Source organism: Quercus lobata, chromosome 2 (assembly GCF_001633185.2).
Source record: "Quercus lobata isolate SW786 chromosome 2, ValleyOak3.0 Primary Assembly, whole genome shotgun sequence".
In the NCBI taxonomy this organism is placed as follows: Eukaryota; Viridiplantae; Streptophyta; class Magnoliopsida; order Fagales; family Fagaceae; genus Quercus; species Quercus lobata.
In genome coordinates this window covers 76,079,876-76,105,062 of record NC_044905.1, presented here as the reverse complement: position 1 = coordinate 76,105,062, position 25,187 = coordinate 76,079,876, and the positions used below count along the sequence as shown (strand labels likewise).

The window sequence follows — 25,187 nt, the reverse complement described above, 5'->3', positions numbered from 1 at the left end:
CAAATTGGAACCTACTTTGATTTATTATTATTAATGACACTTAACAAAAAATTATGGGTCTATGAAAATACTTACTGATCAAAGTGGTATTTCTTTTAAGGTTCAAGTAAGAGTTCAACAGTAATGACATTAATTCTTTGTAGTGTTCTATATTTGTGGTTGGAATCTTATCTCTCCTTACCTCACCGTCTAGCTATCTAAAAAAGTAGTAGTATTTCTTTTTGGGGGGGGGGGGGGGGGCCTTTACCACACCGCTCTAAATTTACCTAATTTCATGATTAGAAAATACATAGCATTGTACTTAGTTAAGAATCTCCTCTTCATTATCTTTCACAATATTATGAGACGTATCACTAGCCTTCTTCACTCTTTGTGTGCTAATCAATGCTTGATGCGTAACAACTGACAAGACGACAGAAGCAAACCTAACAATAGGCTATCTAGCCAAAAAATACAAGACAAGAATTTTCTTAACTCTTCCTATACTTTTAGGTTATAAAGCTCAATTCTGCATATATCAATATTATACCATATTCATTATATAAAAAAAAAGGTATGCATTTTTAATTTTATATTATAATTTTCATGAAAGTACAAAGAAATTTCAATTATGAGTTGAGCCTAACTCTTTTTTATTTATAAGAACGCTATTTGGTCCAACTATAATGTTCTCTAGAAAATAAGTCATTTTCGAAAAAGAATTTTCTATAAAATTATATAATTTTCTATGTTTGATAGCAAATTTAAATAAGTTGAAAAATAATATTTTAATTTTCTTTATTTAGCTTGCAGTGTGATAAAATTGTTTTCTAAACAAATCTTTAAGAACAAACCATATTTTTTTCATTGACTAAAAATAGTTTTCCTTTGACTTATTTTTTTTATAATATTACAAAACAATGAAAAACATAAAAACCAATCTTTATAAAAGGTTTTTATCAAAACAAACATAGCATGGGCTTAACTTTTTTTTTTTTCTTTGTTCGTTGAGTACTATCTTTATAAATTTTTTTTTTTATCAAAATAAACATAACATGGGCTTAACTTAATTACTAAATAAATATATATAAACAAATCTCAATTCGTTTATACAGTCATAATATGTTGTATCAGAGTTTATTTTAATTATATTCTTAAGTACACAACTGATGAAAAACTTATTTAAACAAAAAAAAGAAAAAAAAAGAAAAAGGAAAGAAAGAAAAGCAATTCAGCTTTTTTATTAATATCTGGTAATATAAAATGAAAAACGGTGAGAGATTCGATCCCAGGACCTGAGGCTCGGACAGTTGGATACAGAAGGACACACACACAGAGACATAGGAGAGAGAAAACAAAAAAACAAGAGAGACAGAGAGATATCAAAAAAACCTTTCTTCATCGTCGGCGTCATCATTATCATCATCATCATCGTTTACGTCGAACTACAGCTGAATCGGCGTCGTTTTGTTCTGTTCTTTTGAACCGTCAGATTCAGTCCTGTGTTCGATGTGCTTTGTCCCAAAACCCTAGGTCCGTACCATAAATCTCCACGGCTTAATTCCAATTATTATTATTATTATTATTATTTTTTGTTGGTTCTAATTTCAATTTATTTATTTATTGGATTTGTTGAGTTTTGTTTTGTTTATGAAATCGAATTCAGTGTTTTTGGAATGAAATGATTCAGTTTGATTAGGTGAAGTTGGGACACTTAAAGATTGAAACTTTTTAAGTTTGATGATTTGGGATTGGATTGAAGTTTGGAATTTTTTTTTTGTTTGTTGCTGTGGATTTTTTTCTTTTCTGGGTTATGGAAAATTTGAATTTTGGACTACTAAATCTGAATGCCAAGTACTGTTATTGTAGTGAATCATTGTTGTGAGAGTTTCATTGCTGGGTTTTGCTTATTTAGCTATGGGAACAATCAGAGAGTCCTTGGCATTTGCTTTTGTAAGAGCTTTTTTATTTGGGGTGTAATAGCTTTTTTATTTGGGGTTTAATAGCTAGATTAAGCAAATGCATTCAGGGTTTAAATCCCCCTTTCTCCACTTGTTGTGACAATTGAATTATATATATAAAAAAGGTAGATAAATTTGCATTTGAGTAAGCCAATTGCTTGTTGAGGAATTAAGTGATGTGGCACTTCTAATAGGACCCTTTAATATGTTTGCACCAGTGCTACATGGAATCTAAAAATTGAGCTGTTTTTAATTTTTGGTGGAGATTGTTTGGGGTAAAAGATTATGGGTATTTGGTGTGCATCAAAATGGAGTATTTTTGGGGGCCAGTTGAATTGTCTTGCTTAATTGAGTGTCCTTGATTCATTTTGACTTGAATTCAACAACAACAACAACAAAGCTTTAGTCCCAAAATTTTGGGGTCAGCTATGGGTTCCCAACAGATTAGTTGGGGTCAGTATTCTTTTCCTCCATTCTATGATGCCTTTAATGTGAATACCCTTTGATAAATGTCATGTATTTGTTTGATTGAATCCTCTTAATCTTGTAAGTAATTTCATTACAGCAAGTTAATGAGATATTATATTGGGTTGATTTTGTTGTCAAAATGCACTTGGTAATGAGATGAAAAAACTCAAGAAATGCATATATATTTTTTCTATACCTTGAATTATGGAGTTTTGTTACTTGTTAGTACCTTTTGCTGTTCCTGATTTGAGTCACAGACTAGTGGAGGCAATGAGTAATGACATCCTTCTACTTACCACCAAAAAAAAAAGTCCTGTATGTTCATTAGTTTTTTTATGGGTCCTGTATGTTCAACAATTCCCACATTATGCCAAAATCATTATTTTTGTATCAACTTCAATACCACTCTAATAACTAACCTTTTGAATTTGTAGGAGTTATCTGCTTATCTTTCCTCAACAAATACTGGTTCTCCATATTCTGTGTGCATGCTATACACAAAACATTTTTGTTGGTGTTGGGAGCTTTTATTGTTGTTCAGGATTGGACATTAGCCTGTGGTTATGCTGAGGATGCTAGAGATGTAATTGATATTTCTGGGCTCATGACTTATTTACTGGTGTGCGGTTCTAGTAGCAAGTGTACACGATAACTTATATACTTTCATTTTTCCCTCAATCTGAGATAACAATCTTGCACTTGCTGTTATCAGCTTGTATTGCTTGTGGATTGATGATCTTGGCCCTTTTGAGGTCTTCTCTTAAAAAATTGGCTTGATGAAGTCAATGGATACACTTACTATTTTGTCTTGAATAAAGAGAGAATGGTACCAAATTGGAAGAAACCTCACATTAAGTTGACACCTATCTCCTCAGCATACGATTTATTCATGTTCTCTATAACATCTAGGAGTAAAGAGGGTGTTAATGGTGCTGCATAAGAAGAAATCATGGAGCACATATCAGAGAAAAAATTCCCTCTCAATGCAAAAGATTATAAGTTATATGAAGAAGTTGGTGAGGGAGTCAGCGCCACTGTGTACAGGGCTCTCTGTGTTCCACTTAATGAGATAGTTGCAATCAAGGTTCTTGATCTGGAAAAGTGTAATAATGACCTGGTAAGTGCCCATTTATCCAAATATCTTGTATGATATAAGATTTTGATGTGTAATTAATACACACACGCATATTCCCTGGATGCGCAAATTTCATTATATATATATATATATATATATATATATATAAAATACACACACACATACATCCTTACATTTAGTTGATACTTGCCAAATGGTACACAATTATATTTGGTTTGCAGTTGTTATCACTTGCAATACAATTTTCTGTATCAGATATCATGTTTTTACTTGATTAATTGGTTAATTTCACAATTATGCATATGTAGAGTTTAATTTGTTTGGCTACCATTTTCTTGCTGTATCAGGTATCATGTTTTTTACTTGATTAATTTCTTAATTTCACAATTATGCATATGTAGAGCGTAATTTGTTAGGCTACCATTTTCTTTGAGGATTTGTTGCAACATTGTTGACTCCAGTTGCTTATGAACATGGAAAGAGAGCGTAAATTTTTTTATAACATGGTTTAATGGCTCAATTACAAGTCATTCTGTTCTATATATTGCATTGATTTCTCCAATATATATATATATATATATTGCATTGTGTATGTCACATTTGTTCTCCTTGCCATTAAAGATGTTTGAAAGACCTGTTTGCTTAATCTATTCCAAGTTGTCCCCCAGGGGTAGCACAATTGGCTAGGAACCATGCCCTGCTAGTTCAAATCCCCCCTTCCCCTTTGGCCAAGATCAATAAAAAATCAATTCCAGTAGAAACATTACTCATGGCACTTCTTATGTCAGACTGATGCTTATTTTTGAAACTTTCAACTGCTTAAATAAATAGTAATGCAACTTATTATGCTACTTGGTATTGAGATTTATATTTCCTTGGAAAAAAAAATGCAGGATGGTATCCGGCGAGAGGTACAGACAATGAGCTTGATTAATCATCCAAATTTGTTACAGGCGCATTGTTCTTTCACTGCTGGCCACAGCCTTTGGGTTGTGATGCCATACATGGCTGGTGGATCCTGCCTTCATATAATGAAATCTGGTTACCCTGAAGGTTTTGAGGAGCCTGTTATTGCTACTTTATTGCGTGAGGTTCTGAAAGCTCTTGTTTATCTTCATGCACATGGGCACATCCATAGAGATGTGAAGGTGACTTACTCTACCTGCTTGACTCATTCGCCTCTGAATGATTTTTTGGTGTGTGCCTATTTTAGCAGGAAAGCACCATTTAGTCAGTTATTTTTTCCACTATAAATTTTGGACTTTTTTTTTTTTTTTTTGATAAGTAACGTAAGAATATTATTAATAATAGAAAAAGTGCCAAGTCGAGTACATTGGGGATGTACTATGGGGGCACAAATCATGAAACAATAGTACAATGGTCAAGAAAAATAGGAAAGGAAGAACAAGAAAAATGAGAAAAAACCACACTCCATTCAAAGAGAGTGTGCAAGAAAAAAGACTTAATCTCTAGCAAAGAACGTTCACAACTCTCAAAGCTTCTAGCATTCCTTTCACGCCAAATGCACCAAATCAAGCAATGAGGCACTAATATTCCAAACATCAATGTGACGATGTTGTGCAAGCTTTCCTTGCCAAGCCTCAAACAACTCAAGAACGTTGTGAGGCATAACCCATTGAACACCAAACAAGCAGAAAACCAAAGACCACAACTCCCAAGCTACGGGGCAATGAAGTAGAAGATGATCTACCGACTCCCCACATCTCTTACACATATAGCACCAATCAAGCACTATCACACGTCTTTTACGAAGGTTGTCTGTTGTTAAGATCTTACTGAAGGAAGTAGACCAAGAAAAGAAAGCCACCCTTGGAGGAACCTTCGATTGCCATATCATTCTCCATGGGAATGAAACAAGAGTAGGAGGGTAGAAGGAGCTATAATATCCTCTAACCTCAAAACCTTTGTTCCTTGCAGGCTTCCAACAAACCTTATCTGGGCCAAACCCCCGCATTGTTGAAGAATAGACCAACCCCATAAACCGATTAAAGGCTTCTTCCCAATCTTGTGGTGGACTACGAAATTGCACATTCCAGTGAAATCTCCTAGCAGACCAACCCATAACTTCAGCCACCGAGGAATCCTTTGACTTACTAAGACAATAAAGCTCTGGAAAGGCCTCTTGGAAAGTACAATCCCCGCACCACACATGCTTCCAAAATTTCACTCTAGTACCATCCCCCACATCATATACAAGGAGTTTAGAGAAGTTCAACCAGCCACTTTGAATGTATCTCCACATACTAACCCCATAAGGACTTGTCACCTTTTTCGTACACCAACCACCCCAAATATTCCCATATTTTGCCTCTATAACCCTCCTCCATAAAGCATCAGTCTCCATGCCATACCTCCACAACCATTTTCCTAGCAAGGCAGAATTAAAACTTCCCAAACGTCTAATACCCAACCCAACCTGCAATGGCTTACAAACCTTGGCCCATTTAACTAAATGTATTTTAGGTTCACCACCAATCCCATTCCAAAGGAAATCTCTCTGTAATTTATCCATACTCTTGGCCACCTTACCCGGTAAAGGAAGAAGGGAAAGGAAGTATGTAGGTAAAGACGAGAGTGAGCTTTTAATGAGTGTCACTTTACCCCCTTTAGATAAATATAGTCTATTCCAACTTGCTAATCTCCTCTCCATTCTCTCTAGGATAGGATTCAAAACAGTTAAATCCTTAAACTTAGCACCTAATGGAAGGCCCAAATATTTCAAGGGTAGAGAAGATTGCCCACACCCCAACAGACCCACCAAAGCGTCCAAATTGTGCACCCCACCAACAGATACCAACTCAGATTTCCCCAAATTAATACGAAGCCCTGGCACCCCCTCAAATCTAGCAACAATCGCCCTCAAATTAGCAATTTGAGAAGGATCAACATCACAAAAAATCAGAGTGTCATCTGCAAATAAAAGGTGAGACACCATCACTGATGGGCTAGCCGTACTACCCACAGAAAAGCTTGAGAATTGCCCAGCGGAGACAGCCACATCCAACATACGACTTAATGCCTCCATCACAATATCAAACAACAGAGGAGATAATGGGTCTCCTTGCCGAAGCCCCCTAGAACTTCCAAAAATCAGATGGACTACCATTGATCAGAATGGAAAACTTTACAGTTGAAATGTAATACCTTATTCATTTTCTCCATTTCTCTGAGAAACCACAACGTTGAAGCATATACATTAAAAAATCCCAGCTCACACGATCATATGCCTTTTCCACATCCAATTTACACAACACACCTGGAACTCTTGACTTCAATCTACTATCAATACATTCAAAAGCAATCAAGACTTAGTCCAAAATTTGTCTACCCTTCAGAAAGACATTCTGTGAATTTGAAATAAGCCCATGTGCCATCCTACGAAGCCGATTAGCCAACACCTTGGAGATAATCTTATAAATCCCACCAACTAAGCTAATAGGTTGAAAGTCCTTTACCTCCATAGCATCCACTTTCTTAGGAATAAGGGCAAGGAACGAAGCATTAAGACTCTTTTCAAACACCGCTTGGGTATGAAAATTGTGGAATACAGCCATAATTTCTGTTTTCAAAACACACCAGCAAGACTGGAAGAATGCCATAGAAAAGCCATCCGGGCCAGGTGCCTTATCACCATTAAAATCATTGATTACCCCAAACACCTCTTCCCCCTCAAAAGGCCTATCTAGCCAACTTGCATCCTCCACCGAGATATTAGAGAAGTCCACATCATCTAAGACAGGTCTATGAGCCACATCCTCAAAATAAAGCTGCCTATAAAACTGAGAGATACAATCTGCTATAGCTGCCGGATCCGAAGACAACTCCCCATCCACTATAAGCCTATCAATAGAATTAACCTTCCTGTGAGAGTTAGCTATATGGTGGAAAAATTTAGTATTCTTGTCTCCTTCCCTAACACAGAGAACTCTAGATTTCTACCTCCAACAAATTTCTTCCAGCAGAGTAGCTTTTTCTAACTCATCACGAATTCTACCCACTTATACTGTTTCCTCCGCTGATAAATCCCGACTATCCTCCAAATTCTCAAGAACACTCAGGTCCTTCCACAATTTTTTAATCCGATCTTCAACATGACCAAACACCTCCACATTCCATCTTTTCAAATAATTTTTTAAGAGCTTTAATTTATTGGCTAAAACAAAACTCGGTGCACCTTGAAACTGATAGGATTCCCACCAGGATCGAACCCTATCCACAAAACCCTCATCCTTAAGCCACAAAGTTCCTCCCATTAAAACCTCCTGTCTTAGTGCACATTTGGACCATAAACACCAGTAAACGCGCATACAAACTGATCTGACACATGTAAATTTACAAGAAACTGAAAATCTCCCCGCTGCTTCCTCCATCTTATTCACAACCCGTGTGTCCCACATCAATAACACCCCTCCGGAAGCACCACAAGAACCTAAGTAAGACCAATCAACTTGTTGGCCACCCCACAAGCTACGAATCACCGCCCTATTTATTAGTCCCATTTTGGTTTCTTGAAAACAAACCACATTAGGCCCCCATTTCCTAATCAAGTTTCTAACTCTGAGCCTTTTATCCTGCTCATTCAACCCTCTTACATTCCAAGAAATAATCTTCAAACTCATTGATGAGGCACAACAGCCCGTTCCATACTTTCACTCCTTAATTTATTTGCACCATACTCAACATTCAAAGATGCCAACAAAATTTTCAACTCCTGTTGACCTTTCTGGCTTGACTTGACCAATTTCATCTTATTAGCCACCACATGTTTCTGTTTATCTTTTTTTCTGGCCTCTATAGCTAATAACAACCCTGTAACTTGCTCCTCAAAACCTTCCAAAGGAGTGCCCACAGATTTCTTAAAGGCCTTAATCCTATTGGTTACCCATTGTGATAGCTGAGAGTTATCAACACTCTCCTTACACCCAATCTCCTTAACAGGACTAGACACCGACTCCAAAGGACCTTCAGTGGCCAAAGGTACCACAACTAATGGCTCACCACCTCTCTCCCAAGACATCAACCTTTCATCAAATTCCCACATCACATTCTTTGATCCAGGCACCACATGCAAAGACTCTACTAGCCCCTCACCCTCATCTGCCCAACTAATCCTCTGCCCTTCATTAGCAATAGTAGCAATACCTGGTACACACTCTTCCTCTATACTTGAGCAGACCAACATGCTATTTGGAGAACGATAGAGTGAAAGTGGAAGCACTAACTGCTGCCCATCACGCAATTGTAGCATCCAATCTTTAGAGTTACCCCAAGACTTATCCAAGTCTCCAACCAATTCCCTAATAGTGGGGCTAGGTAGATGAACTCCCTCAAGATCAAAATCATTAGTAGTAGTGGCTGATCCTTCCAAGCCCACAAAATCCACATCCCCACCTTCCGTTACCACCTGAGATGTCAAATTCACCCCCATTGGCTTGATTGGCAAGGTGGAGCTCTGATTCTGGCTACTCGGACCACCGAATCCATCAGCACCCATCTCTTCCAACACCGTAATGGAGGACACCATGGCCGAGGACACCGCCGACAGCATAAAAGACCCAATTGGAGCTCTGGCAGCCGATACCAACTCGTGGGAAGCATGGGTCACCGCTGCTGGTTCAGTTGGCACGGTGGATGGCTGCGCTATACAACTTGGGCTGTGCTGACCACCCTCACCTGCCAGTTCCGTCACCGCTAGGGAGGAGATCGTGGCCAAGGGCACCTTTCACAACATCACAGGCTTCACCAAAGTCTTATGCGAGATAGCTGAGCTCTCATGTTTCTTCTTGTTGTTCAATTCACAATTTTGGACTTTTTAATGCCATGTTTCATAAAACATATTAAAGTAGTTTCGTATAACGAAGGGTTCCTGATGACAATTATATATATATATATATTATATTATATTATCTATTAAATGATGCAGGAAAGACATGTCTTCTGTTTTTTAAGATATAAATAATGCTTGTATGGAGTATAAAATCTCTAGGGTCTCACACCTTTTTTATTTGTTCGTAGCATATCAAGGTTAAGGTTTCTAGGTTGGTTTTCTTGTTTATATGAAAGCTAGGATATGTTTTGAATCATATGTCATATTTTAATTTCATGTTAATTGTTTTTTTGTCTTTTTAAATTCTTTCTTTGCTCTTGCATGTGGGAATGCATTATGTTGTTCTAATTAATGTTGAGGAACATGGGTTTGCAGGCCGGGAATATCTTAATTGATTCTAATGGTGCAGTCAAGTTAGCTGATTTTGGTGTATCAGCATGCATGTTTGATACTGGAGATAGGCAGCGTTCCAGAAATACTTTTGTTGGGACTCCATGCTGGTAGGATTTATTATTTGAATTTTATTTTCATTGGGCCTTCCATGATTTTCCATTTTTCTGAGATCCCACCAGAGTCCTTGATTTATCAAGGCATTTGAATTTTTTATATGATTTGTTACTCTTTTTTCTCCCCTTGGTCAGGATGGCTCCTGAAGTTATGCAGCAATTGCATGGTTATGACTTCAAGTCAGTGGTTTGCTTATCTTGTACATTTTTTTGTCCCTTTTTTCCACCAGTATTTCTCATTCTTTAATAATCTTTGTAAATAGAGCGGACATATGGTCATTTGGAATAACAGCACTTGAACTTGCACATGGCCATGCCCCATTTTCCAAGTACCCTCCAATGAAAGTAAATTTCTGAATTTTCTGTGATTTACAATGCTTTTGTATACTGGATTTTTTTCACGTATGTTTACTGAATGATCCTTTAGTCTTGTTTATTAATTATTGCAGGTTTTGCTGATGACTTTACAAAATGCACCTCCAGGTTTGGACTATGAAAGGGACAAGAGATTTTCAAAGGTTTGTTGTTTACTTGAAACTTTCTGATATCTAGTGCTCTTGAATATTGTTTTTGAAGCACTCTATTTTTCCAGTCTTTCAAAGAGTTGGTAGCGACTTGCTTAGTGAAGGATCCAAAAAAACGTCCAGCTTCAGAAAAGCTATTGAAGCACCCTTTTTTCAAGCATGCACGCCCAAATGAATATCTGTCTCATACCATTCTTGATGGCCTTACTCCTTTAGGTGAACGTTTTAGAATGCTGAAGGTCTCTTTCTTATCTGAAATCTCTCTTTCTAGTTTTTAAACTATGTTTGAGTTGAAGCACAACTTCTGATATAATTCCTCTGCATTGTCTTTTCTGTTTAAGGCAAAAGAGGCTGATCTTCTTGTTCAGAACAAGGCTCTTTATGGGGATAAGGAGCAGTTATCGCAGGTGAGAATTCTTCAAAATCATTAGAACAAGTAAAAAAAAGAAGTAATATTGCATTCTAGTCCCGCATGTTTTCTTTCTTTCTTCTTTGTTCCCATATTTTAGGCTTTCTGATATGAAATGAATATGTTTGTTTTCATTCTTTCTCAAAGGATCTTTTTTTTTTTGGGCCAAGAATCTTTGGACCACGTTGCATCTCCCGTAATAAACAAGGGGTTCAAATCTTACCAGGAATATAAAAATTGGACAAAGACATATGAGCATTAGACTTTTAATGCATACATACATTGTTTTCCAAATTCACCTCTCTCTCTCTAGCTCACTTGCTTTATGAGGTCAGGGGAGTGCCTCCTATATAGGAAAAAAACAAGGCTAATAATATTGAGGATGGTCATGTGACAAGAAACATGAAAAACCTGTACTTCTCTAGAGCACATTTGAAAGCAAATGTTGGGAACTCTCTATTAAGCGTTGAATCTGGTATTAAACTTAACATACATGAATTCATTGCTTATTTGCAGTGTCTAATAAACTTGTCATGATGGGAAATAATAGTGAACTTGTGTGGAAGTTAAATCCTTAAATTGATGTCGAATGAACTCTAGTAGAGAGACAAGGAGTTGCATGAATTACCTTTTTCAAGGTTTTATTTAATGGTCAAACTTAGGTTTATTGGTTGATTTACATTTACTAAAGATTTAATAACTGGTTTTTTTCTCTTTATTGCCTCATTGTTGTGCTCAAGTTGGCTTTACTGCTTTTGGCAATGAGCTCTAGCTCATATGACACTTCCTTCTTCTTTAAGATTGGGTGGACATTGAGATTGTGGGTTCTATACCCACCACTGAGTGCGTGTGTATTACCAATTAAAATAAAGTTGGTTTTACTGTTGTTTTTATGTTTATGTCCTTTTGCTTGCTTTTTCTCCCTCTCTCAGTGTTTACTTGATAGCTGATGTTTAAAGAAAGTAAATGGCGCTAATATCTATGCTTGTGTCTTGCACTAAGAAGTCTCTAAGTTGGGTTTCAATGACACCCTGAATGTAAATTCTCATAACTTTGCAGCAAGAGTACATTCGAGGAATAAGTGCCTGGAATTTCAACCTCGAAGATTTAAAAACTCAAGCTGCCCTTGTAAGTAGTGTCAGTTCCTAGTTTTATGTCTAATTACTTTATTTCATAATATCTTGGGCAAAGGGTTTTCTGGTGAAAAGTTATTCCTGTTGCTTTGTTTTCTCTTATTATTAGAACTGTGCTGCCTGCAGATACAGGATGGTGGCATGCCAAATGCTGAAGACCCGGATGCTAATAAGCAAAAATATGGGCATGATTTTGTTGGGTCCCCAGCGGAGAGCATGCTCCATTCAAATGCTGATCCTAGTCAGGAGGTACCACTAACATTGCTAGAATTTGCTCTCTTTTTTTAATTGTATTTGTGTTCATAAATTCCCTTGAATTGTTGAAATTTCATTCTTCCATCTGATTGACATCTGCCTCTTATTTATTATTAAAGAAACATCTTCCTCTGTTTTTTTCAGGATGGGTTCAGTGATATTAGTGATTTGGAGAGCTCATTTGCTTCATTTCCTGTGAAACCTCTTCAAGCACTTAAGTATGAATTGTTATTATTTTTTTTTTGGCCTTGTGTTCAATTCTTAATTACTCAATCTTTAATTCTCTATCACATTTACTGGGTTTGAGCATACTGTTTAAACTTTTCCAAGAACCATCATGTTGAAAGATAATCCTAATGGGATCCTGGCAAAAGAGAAGTACTATATAATATTGCCAAGTAATTTATTGCACACAATGTTTTGTTTTGTTTTTTTATAATGTTTCCAGCTATTGATTACTGTTCTTTTTTGACATCCTTTGCATTCATTCAAATGATAATAAATTTAGCAGTCTGACACCTATATTATTAGCACCCTGATATTCATCGGTTCAATTTATCCTTTATTTAAGCAACCATGTCTTTTGATGCAGAGGTTGTTTTGATATTTGTGAGGATGATGAGACTGCAAATAGTCCAATTGGTGTGGATCAGGAAAATGGACGAAATGAGGGTGAGAGTTCGTGTCAAGGTAGTATTTTACATCGCCATGCCATTCCAGAGCATAAAAAATTCTTGAGTGGTTCACTACTACAAGAGAATTCTCTATCTCCTAAGAAGGTTTTTAGCGATGGGGACAGGTAAAGCCATTTCTAATAAAATTCAACTTTGTTTTGTTGTTGATGTCCTGATTTTTTTTCTCTTCATATTTTTTTAATGCTCTCACTCATTAAAGAAGAGATGTCTTGTTGTCTTTCCATTAACACATTCCTATTTAGGGTATGTTTGGGAACAACTTATTTAGTTGAAACTGAAAACTTTTTGCTGAAAGTACTGTAGATAAAGGTAAAAGTTAGCTGAAATAGTATAGTGAGACTCATCAATAATACCAAAAAGTGCAGTGATACCCATGAATAGTAGCAAAAATAAGTTGAATAGTAAAATAAGCTGAGTAAAACTCTAATGCCAAACACACACTTACGTATCATATTTGATGACTGTATTAGTTTTGCTCAGTGCAGAGGAGGAATCATGGATATAATCCTTGAACTTGTGTTATATTTGTTTTTGATTTGGTTTATTGGCAGCACTCATCGTGATATGAAGATCATGTGGTCTTCTGATATGCTAGGTCTTTAAACCTCTCTGAGTGAGGTGCTGGTCATAATATGTATATATGTTGTAGTGTCACAACTTTGTCAGTTTATTTGTATATGGTTTTCTGCAGTTTCTATATGAATTGTTGTATCAGACTCCTGTTTTTGTTCTCTTTCTTCCTTGAGAGAGGGTTGTATGGAGCTGCGTATGTTTTTATAACTCTTCTATTTATCTGATTTCATTGAAAATTGAAACCATTACGTCATAGAGATACGGTCGCTTTGCTTGGAAGCTCATCTTGTTGAAATGTGGAAGGTCATGAAAATTAGGGAGTACTAGTTTTGTTGGTGACATGGTTGCAGTTTTAGTATTGTTTTATCCTAGGAAGCAGATGCACGGAAAATTGGCTGCGTATCCATGTTGGACACAGACATACCTTGGACAAGATTGCATGCGTGTCCAATCATTTTTTTCTCCCACAAAACTATGATCAGAACACTCACTACCATTGATCTACAGATTTAAATTTGTGATTTTTCTTAGATTTGGAAAAGCAAATTCTATTTTATTGTTATCTGTGTTTCATTTGGCGTGATTCGTGAATAAGTTATATATATATATATATATATATATATATATTTGGCGCGAATCAGTTGTTGGCTTTTTTTTTATGCTCACGTGATTGTTTTCCGGCACTGATCTTTCCATTAAAAGTTTGTTTGTTTTTTTTTTTTTTTTATGTGCAACATTATGTTATCTTATATTTTTTTTTAAAAAAAAAGTTAAGTCTAAAGCCACTACAAAATTCACAACAATTTTCACAAGTGCTGGGTTAGCAGGTTCTGATTGGTGTACACTTAAGGTGAGATCGGTGTTGTTCCCATGTGAAACTGATGTTTCACAACTGTGTTTGTACATTGTTTAAAAAAAAAGAAGAGGTTTCTATTGTCTTGTAGTTATGTTGTACATTTGAATTATCATTGTCATGTACTTGAGTTGAGAAGTTTGGATTTAGTAAGATGTAATAACTCCTGTCTTGAAAATGTTATGAAGGGATTATCTACCATCAAAACACCAAGCTGAGCGTAACTATAGTGGTACATTGTTGTATCGTCAGAAGAAAGATGCTAGTAACATTTCATCTGGTACGTCCATTGTGATTTTATTGATCAACGAGCTTTAGCTCAAATGATACTTATTTCCCTCATAAGAATGGAATCTAGGCTGAGGTCATGGGTCTTAAGACTCACTGGGAGCTTGTATAACTTACCAATAAAAGAAATTATGATTTCCTTCCTTATCTCAACCCTACTTCTTCTTAAAGACGATGTCACTTTTTTATACTTATGAAGAATCTGACATTGAATTCTTGCATCTGCTGATGTAGTTGAAGATACTTCAGAAGGAGCAGTTGTACAGCGTAAGGGCCGCTTTAAGGTCACTTCGGCAGACCTCAGTCCCAAGGTACATATGCATTCATAGGCTATCATCTCCACTCAACCTGAGTCTATGGTTAGCAAGTGGATTCTATCAGTCTGATACAATATTCAAAAGCAGCCTATTTTATATGAGTTTTATATCATTAGACTGATGAATGTCTGTGGGAAATAATATACGTCTTTTTGCCAATTTGGGACCTAATCTCTGGGTTGTATATATTTAGTCTATGTTTCCAATGTACGGATTGCTTCTCTTTTGGCGCGTTTGATCCTAGCATTCCCCTGGGGAGCTTCTGCTTTGGATTAGCCTTTATGTGAAAATATTTTGAGATCTGAAATGGAACAGTTTTTTTCCCCAACTGCACTAATTAATTCAAACAATAAACTACCTTTTACTTAAATTTCTAGTCAAATTATGAATATATGTGACAGCATAGTTTTCCTTTTTATCAAGTTTAATTGTCTATGGAAACACCCTACTTCTAGATAACTGGCAACTTTCACCTTTCAAAGGGGAGAGCCGGAGAGGTCTTGGTCCAATGTCATTTGGGGTGGGGGAGTGGTGGAGGGCTTGTATCCATCATGTTGCATAGCACATAAATAAAAGAAGTTTATTGAAGCAATATAAGGGTTTTCTTTGGGGGGTGATAAGTAAAATATTCATGAATATAATTATGATAAATAAAATATTCTTTAATATAATCAAAAGTAGTGCTACCTAATTAAATGGGATGTATCCATAGAACAAAGCACAGACTGTAAAGAAAAAAATTTAGAAAAGAAGAAAACAAAAAGTACTACAAAAAATTAGAAGACTTCATATGCTAATTTCACTTATGTTGAGCTAGTTTCACCTATACTAGTGTTGGCATATAAATTTTGTACAAAGTTTAGTTGTTTCCTATTACATATCATAGCAAGACATTGTCGCTCATTATTTGTAGCATAAGATTGTCACACTGTACTGATTGCAGTTTCAGTAGCCTTTCTACAGAATGTGCCTTCATTCTGTGGATGGAACTGCCTGCTATCCTAAAGTTTGGCAGCATAAAATGTAGTGTTGTGGATTTATTATTATTATTATTATCATTATTATTATTATCGTCATCATCATCAAGTTCCAAGCTTGTTTTACTTGATGGATGCAACTGATATGCCAACTTCAATATAAAACATTAAATTTGTAAAGCACTATGACGCATGGCGACCAAAACAATGGCTGAACAAATTTCAAAGGAACAAAAAATAAAATAAACCTAGGTTAGTTCTCTTCTATCAGGATGAATTGGATGTGTGCCATGGTGAAGGATGTGCGCCAGGATGAAAGCCATGGTGAAGGATGTTATGGAAAAGGTTGTGGAAAAGGATGTTATGGATGTCTTTGATTATTTTCACTGGCACTCTGTGTTTGAACGGTCTATGAATGTTTCGTTTCTCACTTTAATTCCTAAGAAGTGTAATGCTGTTAACATTAAGGACTTCTGCCCTATCAATTTGGTGGGAAGTGTGTACAAGTTGTTGTGCAAGGTGTTGGATAATAGGTTGAGGGCGGTATTGGATAATCTCATATCTGAGACTCAAAATTCGTTTGTCGGAGGAAGGTAGATTCTGGATTCAGTGCTCATTGCAAATGAGTTTCTGGATAGTAGGTTGAAGAGCCGGTTACCGGGTGTGGTTTGCAAGCTTGATATTGAAAATGCATATGATCATGTTAACTGGGAGGCCTTGTTTTATCTGTTGGACTGGATGGGTTTTGGGTTGAAATGGAAGGGATGGATTAAGGCTTGTGTTACTTCTATTCGTTTTTCAATCCTGATTAATGGATCCCCTCAAGGTTTTTTTGGAAGCTCTCGTGGGTTGAGACAAGGAGACCCTTTATCCCCGCTTTTGTTTCTCTTGATAATGGAGGTTTTAAGCAGAATTTTGAAGAAGACGAGGAGAATAACCTCATTCAAGGTTTTCATGTGGGTGCAGTGAATTCTGTTGGTGTGTGGATTTCCCATTTGTTGTTTGCTGATGATACTATCTTATTTTGTGATGCCTCTACGGATCAGTTGTTGTCCATAAGGTTGGCATTGTCTTGTTTAGGCTTTTACGGGCTTGAAGGTTAATGTTGGGAAAAGTGAGATTGTCTCTGTTGGGGTGGTGTATAATCTATTTGCATTGGCTAGTATTCTTCATTGTAGAGTGGGGAGTTTGCCTATGAAATATTTGGGGATGCTATTGGGAACTTCCTTTAAGACAGTTTCGATTTGGAATCCTATTTTGGAGAAGATGGAGAAGAAATTATGAGGATGGAAGCGTCTTTATTTATCTAAGGGTTGTAGACTCACGTTACTAAGGAGTACTCTCTCAAGTTTTCCAATGTACTTTTTATCTCTTTTCACTATTCCTAAAGCTGTGCTGCTAGAATGGAAAGTATTAAGAGGAATTTTCTTTGGGGGTCTTTTGAGGGGAGTTTCAAATATCTTTTGGTGGTTTGGGAAAATGTGTGCTTACCTGTTGAATTGGGAGGTTTGGGGATGAGAAGTGTGGCGTCGTTTAATCAGGCTTTATTAGGGAAATGGTTGTGGCGTTACAGGCATGAAGTTACCCATCTTTGGCGGGGAGTTATCTCCACAAAATATGGTGAGGGTTAAGGGGGGTGGTGTACGAAAGTGTGCAGGAGGACTCATGGATGTGGCCTTTGGAGAAGCATTCATGAAGGGTGGGAGAGTTTCTCAAAGCATCTGTCTTTTGTAGCGGGTGAAGGCACCCGTATCTGCTTCTAGCATGATAGGTGGATTGGGGACAACACCCTAAAAGATCTTTATCTTGAGCTCTATGTGTGTTCAGCTGCCAAAGAGGCTTGCATCTCTAAGGTTTTATAGAGCTTTTGAAGATTGGGAACTAGCTGCATCTTATTCTCTACTTCAGTGTATCCAACCTCATATTCCTCGGGGTGATAGGAGGGATCATTGGGTTATGCCAGGATCGGTGGCGGGATTGTTATCTTGTTGGTATCAGTGGCTTGAGAAGCATAACTCGAATATTTGGAATTTGATTCCAGGGTGCTTAATGTGGATAGTTTGGTTAGAACGAAATCATCGCTCCTTTGAGAACAGGGAGAAGACGTTGGATGAGTTAAAGGTTTTATGCCAGTGTAGTCTTTTTGAGTGGTTTTGTTGTTGGGGTTTTACTGATTCTTCGTCTCTTCCAGAGTTTATGTTTTCCCTTAGATTATCTTTCTGATCTCCCTCTCTTTTGTTTTGTTGTTTGTTTTATTTGTTTCTTGTTGTTCATCATCATGAACAACTTGTACTTTTCATTTTCTCTCATTAATGATAGTTCTCATATTACCTATCAAAAAAAAATCTAAACCTAGTGTTGCTTAGAATTAGCACCAAATAGGATAGAAAACCTAGGAATCAGAACCTATGGTTGGCTAAATTCAGCACTAGGTCATTGGAAAATTTCCAACTAATTTTTTTTGCCATGAACTTGTCTTCATTGGAGCACAATAGCATGCTCATACAGACTACTAACACTAAACCATCCTAATTGATTCAGATCAAAGTCTAATTATTGAATTACAAAAATAAACTTTGACTCTAGGAAATAAAATAAAACAAAAATTAAGTAATCAGCTAATAAGACCTAGAATAATTTTTTTCCTTTTTGATAATTTAATGTTACATCAAGTGAGCGAGGAGGGATTTGAACTCTAGTTCTCTTTATAATGAAGACTTGGCAATGCCATTGACTACAAGGCTCTTGGCCTAGAACACAATTTAATGGACCAATAATAAAAATACAATCGACTTCTATAATAATAATAAAAAAAAAAAAAAAAAAGCCTTTGCGCTTCCCCCATGACGCTACTTCCTATATGAGGCTTTCTTATACTTTTGGTTTGAATTTCACCCTTTTTTTTTCTTGGTTAGCATCATCCTTGTACGCTTTATTTTGGTTTTTTATAAATTGGCAATGGTTATAAATTGTGATTGGTTTTTTATAAAGTGCTTTGATGCTTGAAGTTCTGAAAACTAGGTATGGAACTTAGCAATTTATCTTTTAGGCAATGGCTTTATAACCATTGCCATGTTTTTCTCTATACAGGGTCCTACAAACAGCATGTTTAGCTCAATTTCTGGAGGTTCAACTGGTATAACAACCGCAAATCTAACGGCTGCCTCAATTCTCCCATCTCTGCAATTCATTTTGCAGCAGAACTCCACACAGAGGGTAAGTTTAAGTTTGTATTTCCTACCTTTCAATGTAGAGATATTATGCCTCAAAATATTTATTTCTTTTTTCCTTTATAAAAAATTTGACAGGAAGAACTTATGAAATTGATCAAGTATGTGGAACAAACCTCTGGTATGGCTCTCATCTTGATCATTCACTTTGCTGGTTAATCCCACATGCAAAAGTTTTGTTGTATTTGACCCCTTTTGCTTGATACAGGTAAGCATGCTGAGTCAACTGAGGTTGTCACAAGTGACCTGTTGCAGGTATTCTCATTTGTTGGAAACTTTAAAAAATATTGCTTGCTAAATATACTAAAATGTCAAAGATTATTCCAATTTAAGCAGTAATCAGGTATTATTTTAGTGTTATGTTTGTAGAAGGGGACAATCACCTATATTATAAATAAAGTAGTAATTAGTAACTTGTAGTGCCTTCGCCTGATGAAACTATCTAGTGGAAATATGATTTTGAATACCTGGGTTAGGATCTCCAAATGACTTTCTTACATCTGACTGATTATTCTCTTAATGGGAGATCGAATATGGGTTGCAATAGGATTTGAGATGGGATGGGAAGAAGGGGATGATATGCATATGCACATATAATCTTTTTTGTGAGATGGTTTTATTATTTGTTGATATCTTAAATTATAAATCAAAACCATCCACTAGTAAAGGCTATGCATTCAAACAAAAAAAAACTGGCTGCCAACACAATTGTCAATTTCCGTGCTTGGCCAAGAGGAAGCAATCCTGTAGTAGTCCCCTTTGTTGGTTATTGACCATTCTTGAAGCAACTTTATTTATAGATTTTCTAATTACTAAGTGAGTAGTTTATGGCATAACAGCCTAAATCCCTTGATAAAACATGGTGGAGGATGAATTAGTGGGTTCAAGATCCATTTGGCTGTGTAATTACCAATGAAAAAAACTACAGCCTTCTCTTATTCACTTTCTGCACCGGTAAATCAGAATATCTGAGGAAATAATAGTTCCAATTTGACTTATAAAGTGTGAATTTATGTAACTATTTTTTTAATGATTTTTAGGGTTAAGGTAATTCAATGTTTAGACAACAGTTGCTTTCTGTTTAATTAAATGTTCTCAAATTTGAGCAACATGCAGATGCCTCCTGCTACCACCAGAGAGAGAGATCTGCAGTCTCAGGTGTTTCATATGCAGCAAAGGTACAGGATGAAATTCAGTGATATCTAATTACATACTCACTTTTTAGTCTTATGCTGAACTGAATCTCATCTTTGATGTTAGTATTGGGAGCCTTGTTGAGGAATTGCAGAGGCAGAAGATGAAAAATGCCCAGGTGTGTATTTCCCTAAGTGGGACTGTGTTTGCTTTGTTGGCCTGTTTTAAGCAGTTGATATTTGCATCTTTCATTGAGTGCAAATGGCCATTGGTACTACTTGTGGTTGAAATCCTTTTTGATGGCACTTCTTTAGAAAATCAGTTCCAAGGCATGCATCTGAGATTCTGACTCCTTAAATTTTTCGATGTTGTATTTTAGTTTTGCTCTCCCCCTCAAAAAAGTGCTGTTTTTCTTTAATGCTATCAGTTAAAATCTATCTCTATGTGGATGCTGTTCAAATTCTTATAAGACATTAGTGCCTAGAAGCCACTACTGACATTTCCACAAGGACAAATCATTCTAACAAAGTAAAGCATCTACATTTCCATACCAATTGCCACTTTATCAAATTTAATGTATTCAATAAGTATGAACCCCAAAGGGTTAGTATAGTGGTTCCTTGGTTTCAAAATTCTCACCATGAATAACTCCATGATGAGATGTATGCCCCTGCACCTCTTTAACTCTCCACAAAATTTATGTATAAAAACATAGCTCTTTCTTCTTTGCTAATTTATTCTTGAACATTTCTCTCATCTCAATTTGTTGGTGTAGTATGAGAATGGGTGTACGGGGTTTGAGTTGGTTTAGTGATTGAAGTGGATTCTTAGGGTGGTTATGAACTTGTTTCTCTCTCTTGTTCACTCGCTTTCCGGTCATTGAACAGTTTAGGTGTCTTTTGTCTTTGGGTTGTGCAGTTAGAAAGACAACTAAATACTTTGGTGAACAAAGAGGAGGATGCACAATGATGTTTTTCATATTACCACCGCCTTGTGAACAAAAAGAAGCATAATTTCTTTATAGTTGGTTGAGGAAGCCGAATTTCTACCGGTTGATTATTTCTTCAGTGGCTAGCGAGGGTCTTCAAGGTACTTTCGAAGGTATAGGGCATTTTTTATTGTATTTTAGTGTATCATATGTGTGAACGTGTGTAAGGCAGATACCCAATTTTGAAATGCTATTCCTTGAGTCACTCTATCGTGTAATTTATTGACTGCTTTTGTAATTATATTCAGTTTGGTCCTCTCTATGTACTAGCCTCGTTTTTTTTTTAGTCCCCCGGAGCGGGGGTGTTCTTATTGTTATTTGTAAGATACAAGAAAGGACAAATATTTTCATTGTGCGAAAAAAAAGAAAAAAAGAAGAAGAAGAAAGATACAGAAAGGACAAAGGTTTATGTGGGCGCTCTCTGTACGGTTAAAAGCGGCCACGACTTTCAGTTGCTTTCTTCTCCAAACATCCCCTGAAAATTTGGAAGGGTTACTATCAAGATTTTTAAAATTGGGATATTTCGTAGGATCGTTGAAGGTAGGTAAGATCGTAAATCATAGGATCGGATCGTGAATTGTAAGATCCTACATATTTTCAGATTTAAAACAAAAAATACATTGATAATAACTTTATATGTTGAATAATCATGTAAATTATAAATTTATCCATAAAAAAACTAAGATTTGCATTATATGATGTAATTTGCATATTATATATCGTTAAGTCTATATTAACAAAAGAAATATATTTAAGTTTTGATCTAATGTATCTAAAAAGATCAATAAATGTTTAATAAGCAACAAAATATCAAAATATTTATCAAAACATATGGAAAATATTTTTCAAGTTTCAAGTTTGAAATTCAAAATAAGTTAGCAAATGGAAACTAGCTAACTACAATATAAAATCCAAAAGTAAGATAAATATTAAGGTGAAGCGAACATTTAATTATTCTCATTTTAAGGTTCTTATAACCACCGTCTTAAATTCCTAATTATCATCATTCATTTCATCATTTATGTAGACATTACATATTTGTATATTAGAGTTACAAAAGACATTAAGATATAATTTCACATTCAACTATTCAAGTTATATCACTCAGCAACAATTAAAGAGCATGCTCAAAAAAATCAATCAATCAATATACAAATACAAGCATAACTGATAAAATTATATAAAAAAAAAATTTTAGTAATATTAAAACACAAATTAGTATATTGATCAAACAAATTTAACAACATTATAGCTTAAAAGGCAGTAAAGCCAATATTAAATTCTTCATTTAGAAATGATGAAGCATTCATTCATTTTGATTACAAGTGAACTAGAAACTAGAAAATATTTGCTTAGATTAACATAATTTTATAAAAATAAAATAAAAAGTTATATCATTACAACGTGAAAAAATAAAAACCCTTAAAGTTTCATCAAAACAAAAAATTTATCCAATAAAAAAAAAAACCAAATTTTTTTGTTTTTGGTAGGATCGGTAGGATTGGTAGGATCCCATCGATCCTGCAATCCTATATGATTCTACACGATCCTACGTACGATCTTAGTGCGATCCTAAACAATGTTTTGGTGAGGTAAGATTATAAGATTGTGCGATTCTACGATTTAGATTGCAATTTTGACAACCATGATTACTATAACTTTTTGGTATACATATGTTAATTTCTTGGGTGTTAATGTGATAATTTAATCGTTTCAATTCTCCTAACAATCTACACCAATCTATTTTCTTTCTTATTCATATCATTAGGCCCCTTGCATCTATGCCTACTTGGCACATGTAACAACACATTGCATTAAACTTTCATCTAATTTGACACTTCTTTTCTCTTAGAAGTAGCTCCAACCTCAGGAATAGAATAAGTAATGAAGAAAAGCCAATTGATTCAAAATACAAATCTTCCACAATAAATATGAGACAAAGTAATCCTTAAAAGATAAGGAGTTAGCACAGATAATAATCTCAATATGATTAGTTGAACTGTTTTACGTTAATTGTGGATGTTAAGGTTCAAGGGCTGTATGTGAAGTGTGAACTAGGAACACTTAGGTATTATTCTGAGCTCGTTACGATGAGCAGGTAAAGGTAATATGTAGAGCGAAGTTCATGGAATGGACATGACCTCTTGCTCCAAGTTAACAAACTTATTGTCAAAAATCTTGTAACTTAATTGGCATATCTTGGTGTTTCCACTTTTCAATGAAGACGTCTAAGGTTCAGATTTTTTTTCCCTCCCATTGTTGTAACTATCAAATTTTTTAAAAGACAAATCCAAGAGGTTGCTTTGGGATGCCATTGTTCTCTCTCTCTCTCTCTCGTGTTACTTAAGCCTAATCACTCTTGTTTTAGTTAAGTGGGTGTATTAATTACTTCCTACTTCCATAGATCCAATATATAATTATACAAGTGAAATAGTGAAAGATACACCTCGTATGTGAGATATTTTGCTAAAACTTGTACAATGGGGAGTGAAGTAGCTTTTTTTTTCAAAAAATATTCAGGCCTCAAGGATGAGGTCTTTAGAGACTTGTCAAGACTATCTAGTAAGTCCACCCTAGAATCGTCCTTTGTCATATTCCCAACCACAACTTGGGACATTTGGGGCCGTTTGGTATGGCATTTTAAGCAATATTTTTCAGTTTTTAAATAACATTATACGTATTTCTATACAATTTTTTACCCACACATATTTCCAAAAATACAAATAACGTTATTAGAACAATGTATCAAAGCATTATATTTAGGAGAAGTTTTTAGAGTTATTTTTCATGTTATCCTATTTTCAAGTTAAACAAGAAATTTACATTGGTTTCAATCTTTGGGAAGCATGTGGTTTCCACTTGAGGCTTGGATTGGTATCTTCAATTTAATGCAGATCGTCTGTTATTTTAAGCAAAACTACACATGGAATGCAGACCTTTGAAATGGCTGAAACTATAGGATCTCTAGTCTCAAGCTAAGAAAGTAGCATTTGGAGTGAGAATGTGAGATCACAAAAGTTGGCTACTTCTTGGAACCATGTGTAAATATTCAGAAAAGATTTGATCTTCCTCAGCGAAGACTCTCAAGATTAATGGTCCATTTAGATTATGGGGGAGGGAGGAGTAATAGAGTAAAATAGAGTAGAATTAACCTAAAATTAGCCTATTTTCAGCCAACTTTACTTTACTCCTCCTCCCTCCCTCCTCAATCCAAACAGGCCCTAACATAGGTCTGCATTTATTCATGTTGAAGAACCCATTAAAGCTATCTACAGAGGCGGTTTCTGCTTCTGCTAGGAAGTAGGCCAAGTGTGTTAGGAAATTAGAAAGTTTCCATGAGAACTGATGCTATGTAGCTCAGAGAGAGGGGGGCCGGTTATTTGAAGAGATGCTACTTTGGGGCAGCATTTCCCTTCCCTACTAATTATTATTGTTTATTTATTCTTGATAAGATAAACTGAGCTTATTTATTTTCAGCCAACTTTACTTTACTCCTCCTCCCTCCCTCCTCAATCCAAACAGGCCCTAACATAGGTCTGCATTTATTCATGTTGAAGAACCCATTAAAGCTATCTACAGAGGCGGTTTTTGCTTCTGCTAGGAAGTAGGCCAAGTGTGTCAGGAAATTAGAAAGTTTCCATGAGAATTGATGCTATGTAGCTCAGAGAGAGGGGGGTCGGTTATTTGAAGAGATGCTACTTTGGGGCAGCATTTCCCTTCCCTACTAATTATTATTGTTTATTTATTCTTGATAAGATAAACTGAGCTTGTTATTGAATAATCTGAGATGATGCTGTTCAAGTAGATTTATGGTAGGTTCAGTCCCAACTTGGAATTAATGCCGACATGCTATACTCGTTCACTTATATAGAAGTATTGGACCATAGCAGCTGAGTTTGGTAGGAGTGCTTCCCCTGCCACGAGAGAGAGAGAGAGAGAGAGAGAGAGAGCCC

General features: G+C 35.8%; 1 protein-coding gene across 1 annotated transcript; it reads left to right on the top strand.

Moving 5' to 3' along the window:
* Positions 1 to 1,255: 1,255 nt before the first annotated feature.
* LOC115976649 (serine/threonine-protein kinase BLUS1) lies at positions 1,256 to 21,496 on the top strand. The gene is made up of 21 exons (XM_031098083.1): positions 1,256 to 1,512; positions 2,843 to 3,525; positions 4,398 to 4,652; positions 9,728 to 9,852; positions 9,994 to 10,038; positions 10,122 to 10,203; positions 10,308 to 10,376; positions 10,451 to 10,621; positions 10,724 to 10,789; positions 11,851 to 11,919; positions 12,051 to 12,173; positions 12,324 to 12,397; positions 12,772 to 12,978; positions 14,489 to 14,580; positions 14,823 to 14,899; positions 18,973 to 19,098; positions 19,191 to 19,233; positions 19,321 to 19,367; positions 20,229 to 20,290; positions 20,373 to 20,424; positions 21,165 to 21,496. Exons 2-21 carry the CDS (start codon positions 3,358 to 3,360, stop codon positions 21,213 to 21,215), a joined length of 2,004 nt encoding a protein of 667 aa, XP_030953943.1. The 5' UTR covers positions 1,256 to 1,512; positions 2,843 to 3,357; the 3' UTR covers positions 21,216 to 21,496.
* The last annotated feature ends 3,691 nt before the right edge of the window (positions 21,497 to 25,187 follow it).

Excerpts from the sequence above, each read along its gene's own strand:
- LOC115976649 (XM_031098083.1), top strand. The coding sequence starts at position 3,358 with ATGGAGCACATATCAGAGAAAAAATTCCCTCTCAATGCAAAAGATTAT. Across the intron at positions 10,790-11,850 it reads ATAAGGAGCAGTTATCGCAG|CAAGAGTACATTCGAGGAAT; the intron begins GTGAGAATTCTT and ends ATAACTTTGCAG. Across the intron at positions 20,291-20,372 it reads GTGTTTCATATGCAGCAAAG|TATTGGGAGCCTTGTTGAGG; the intron begins GTACAGGATGAA and ends CTTTGATGTTAG.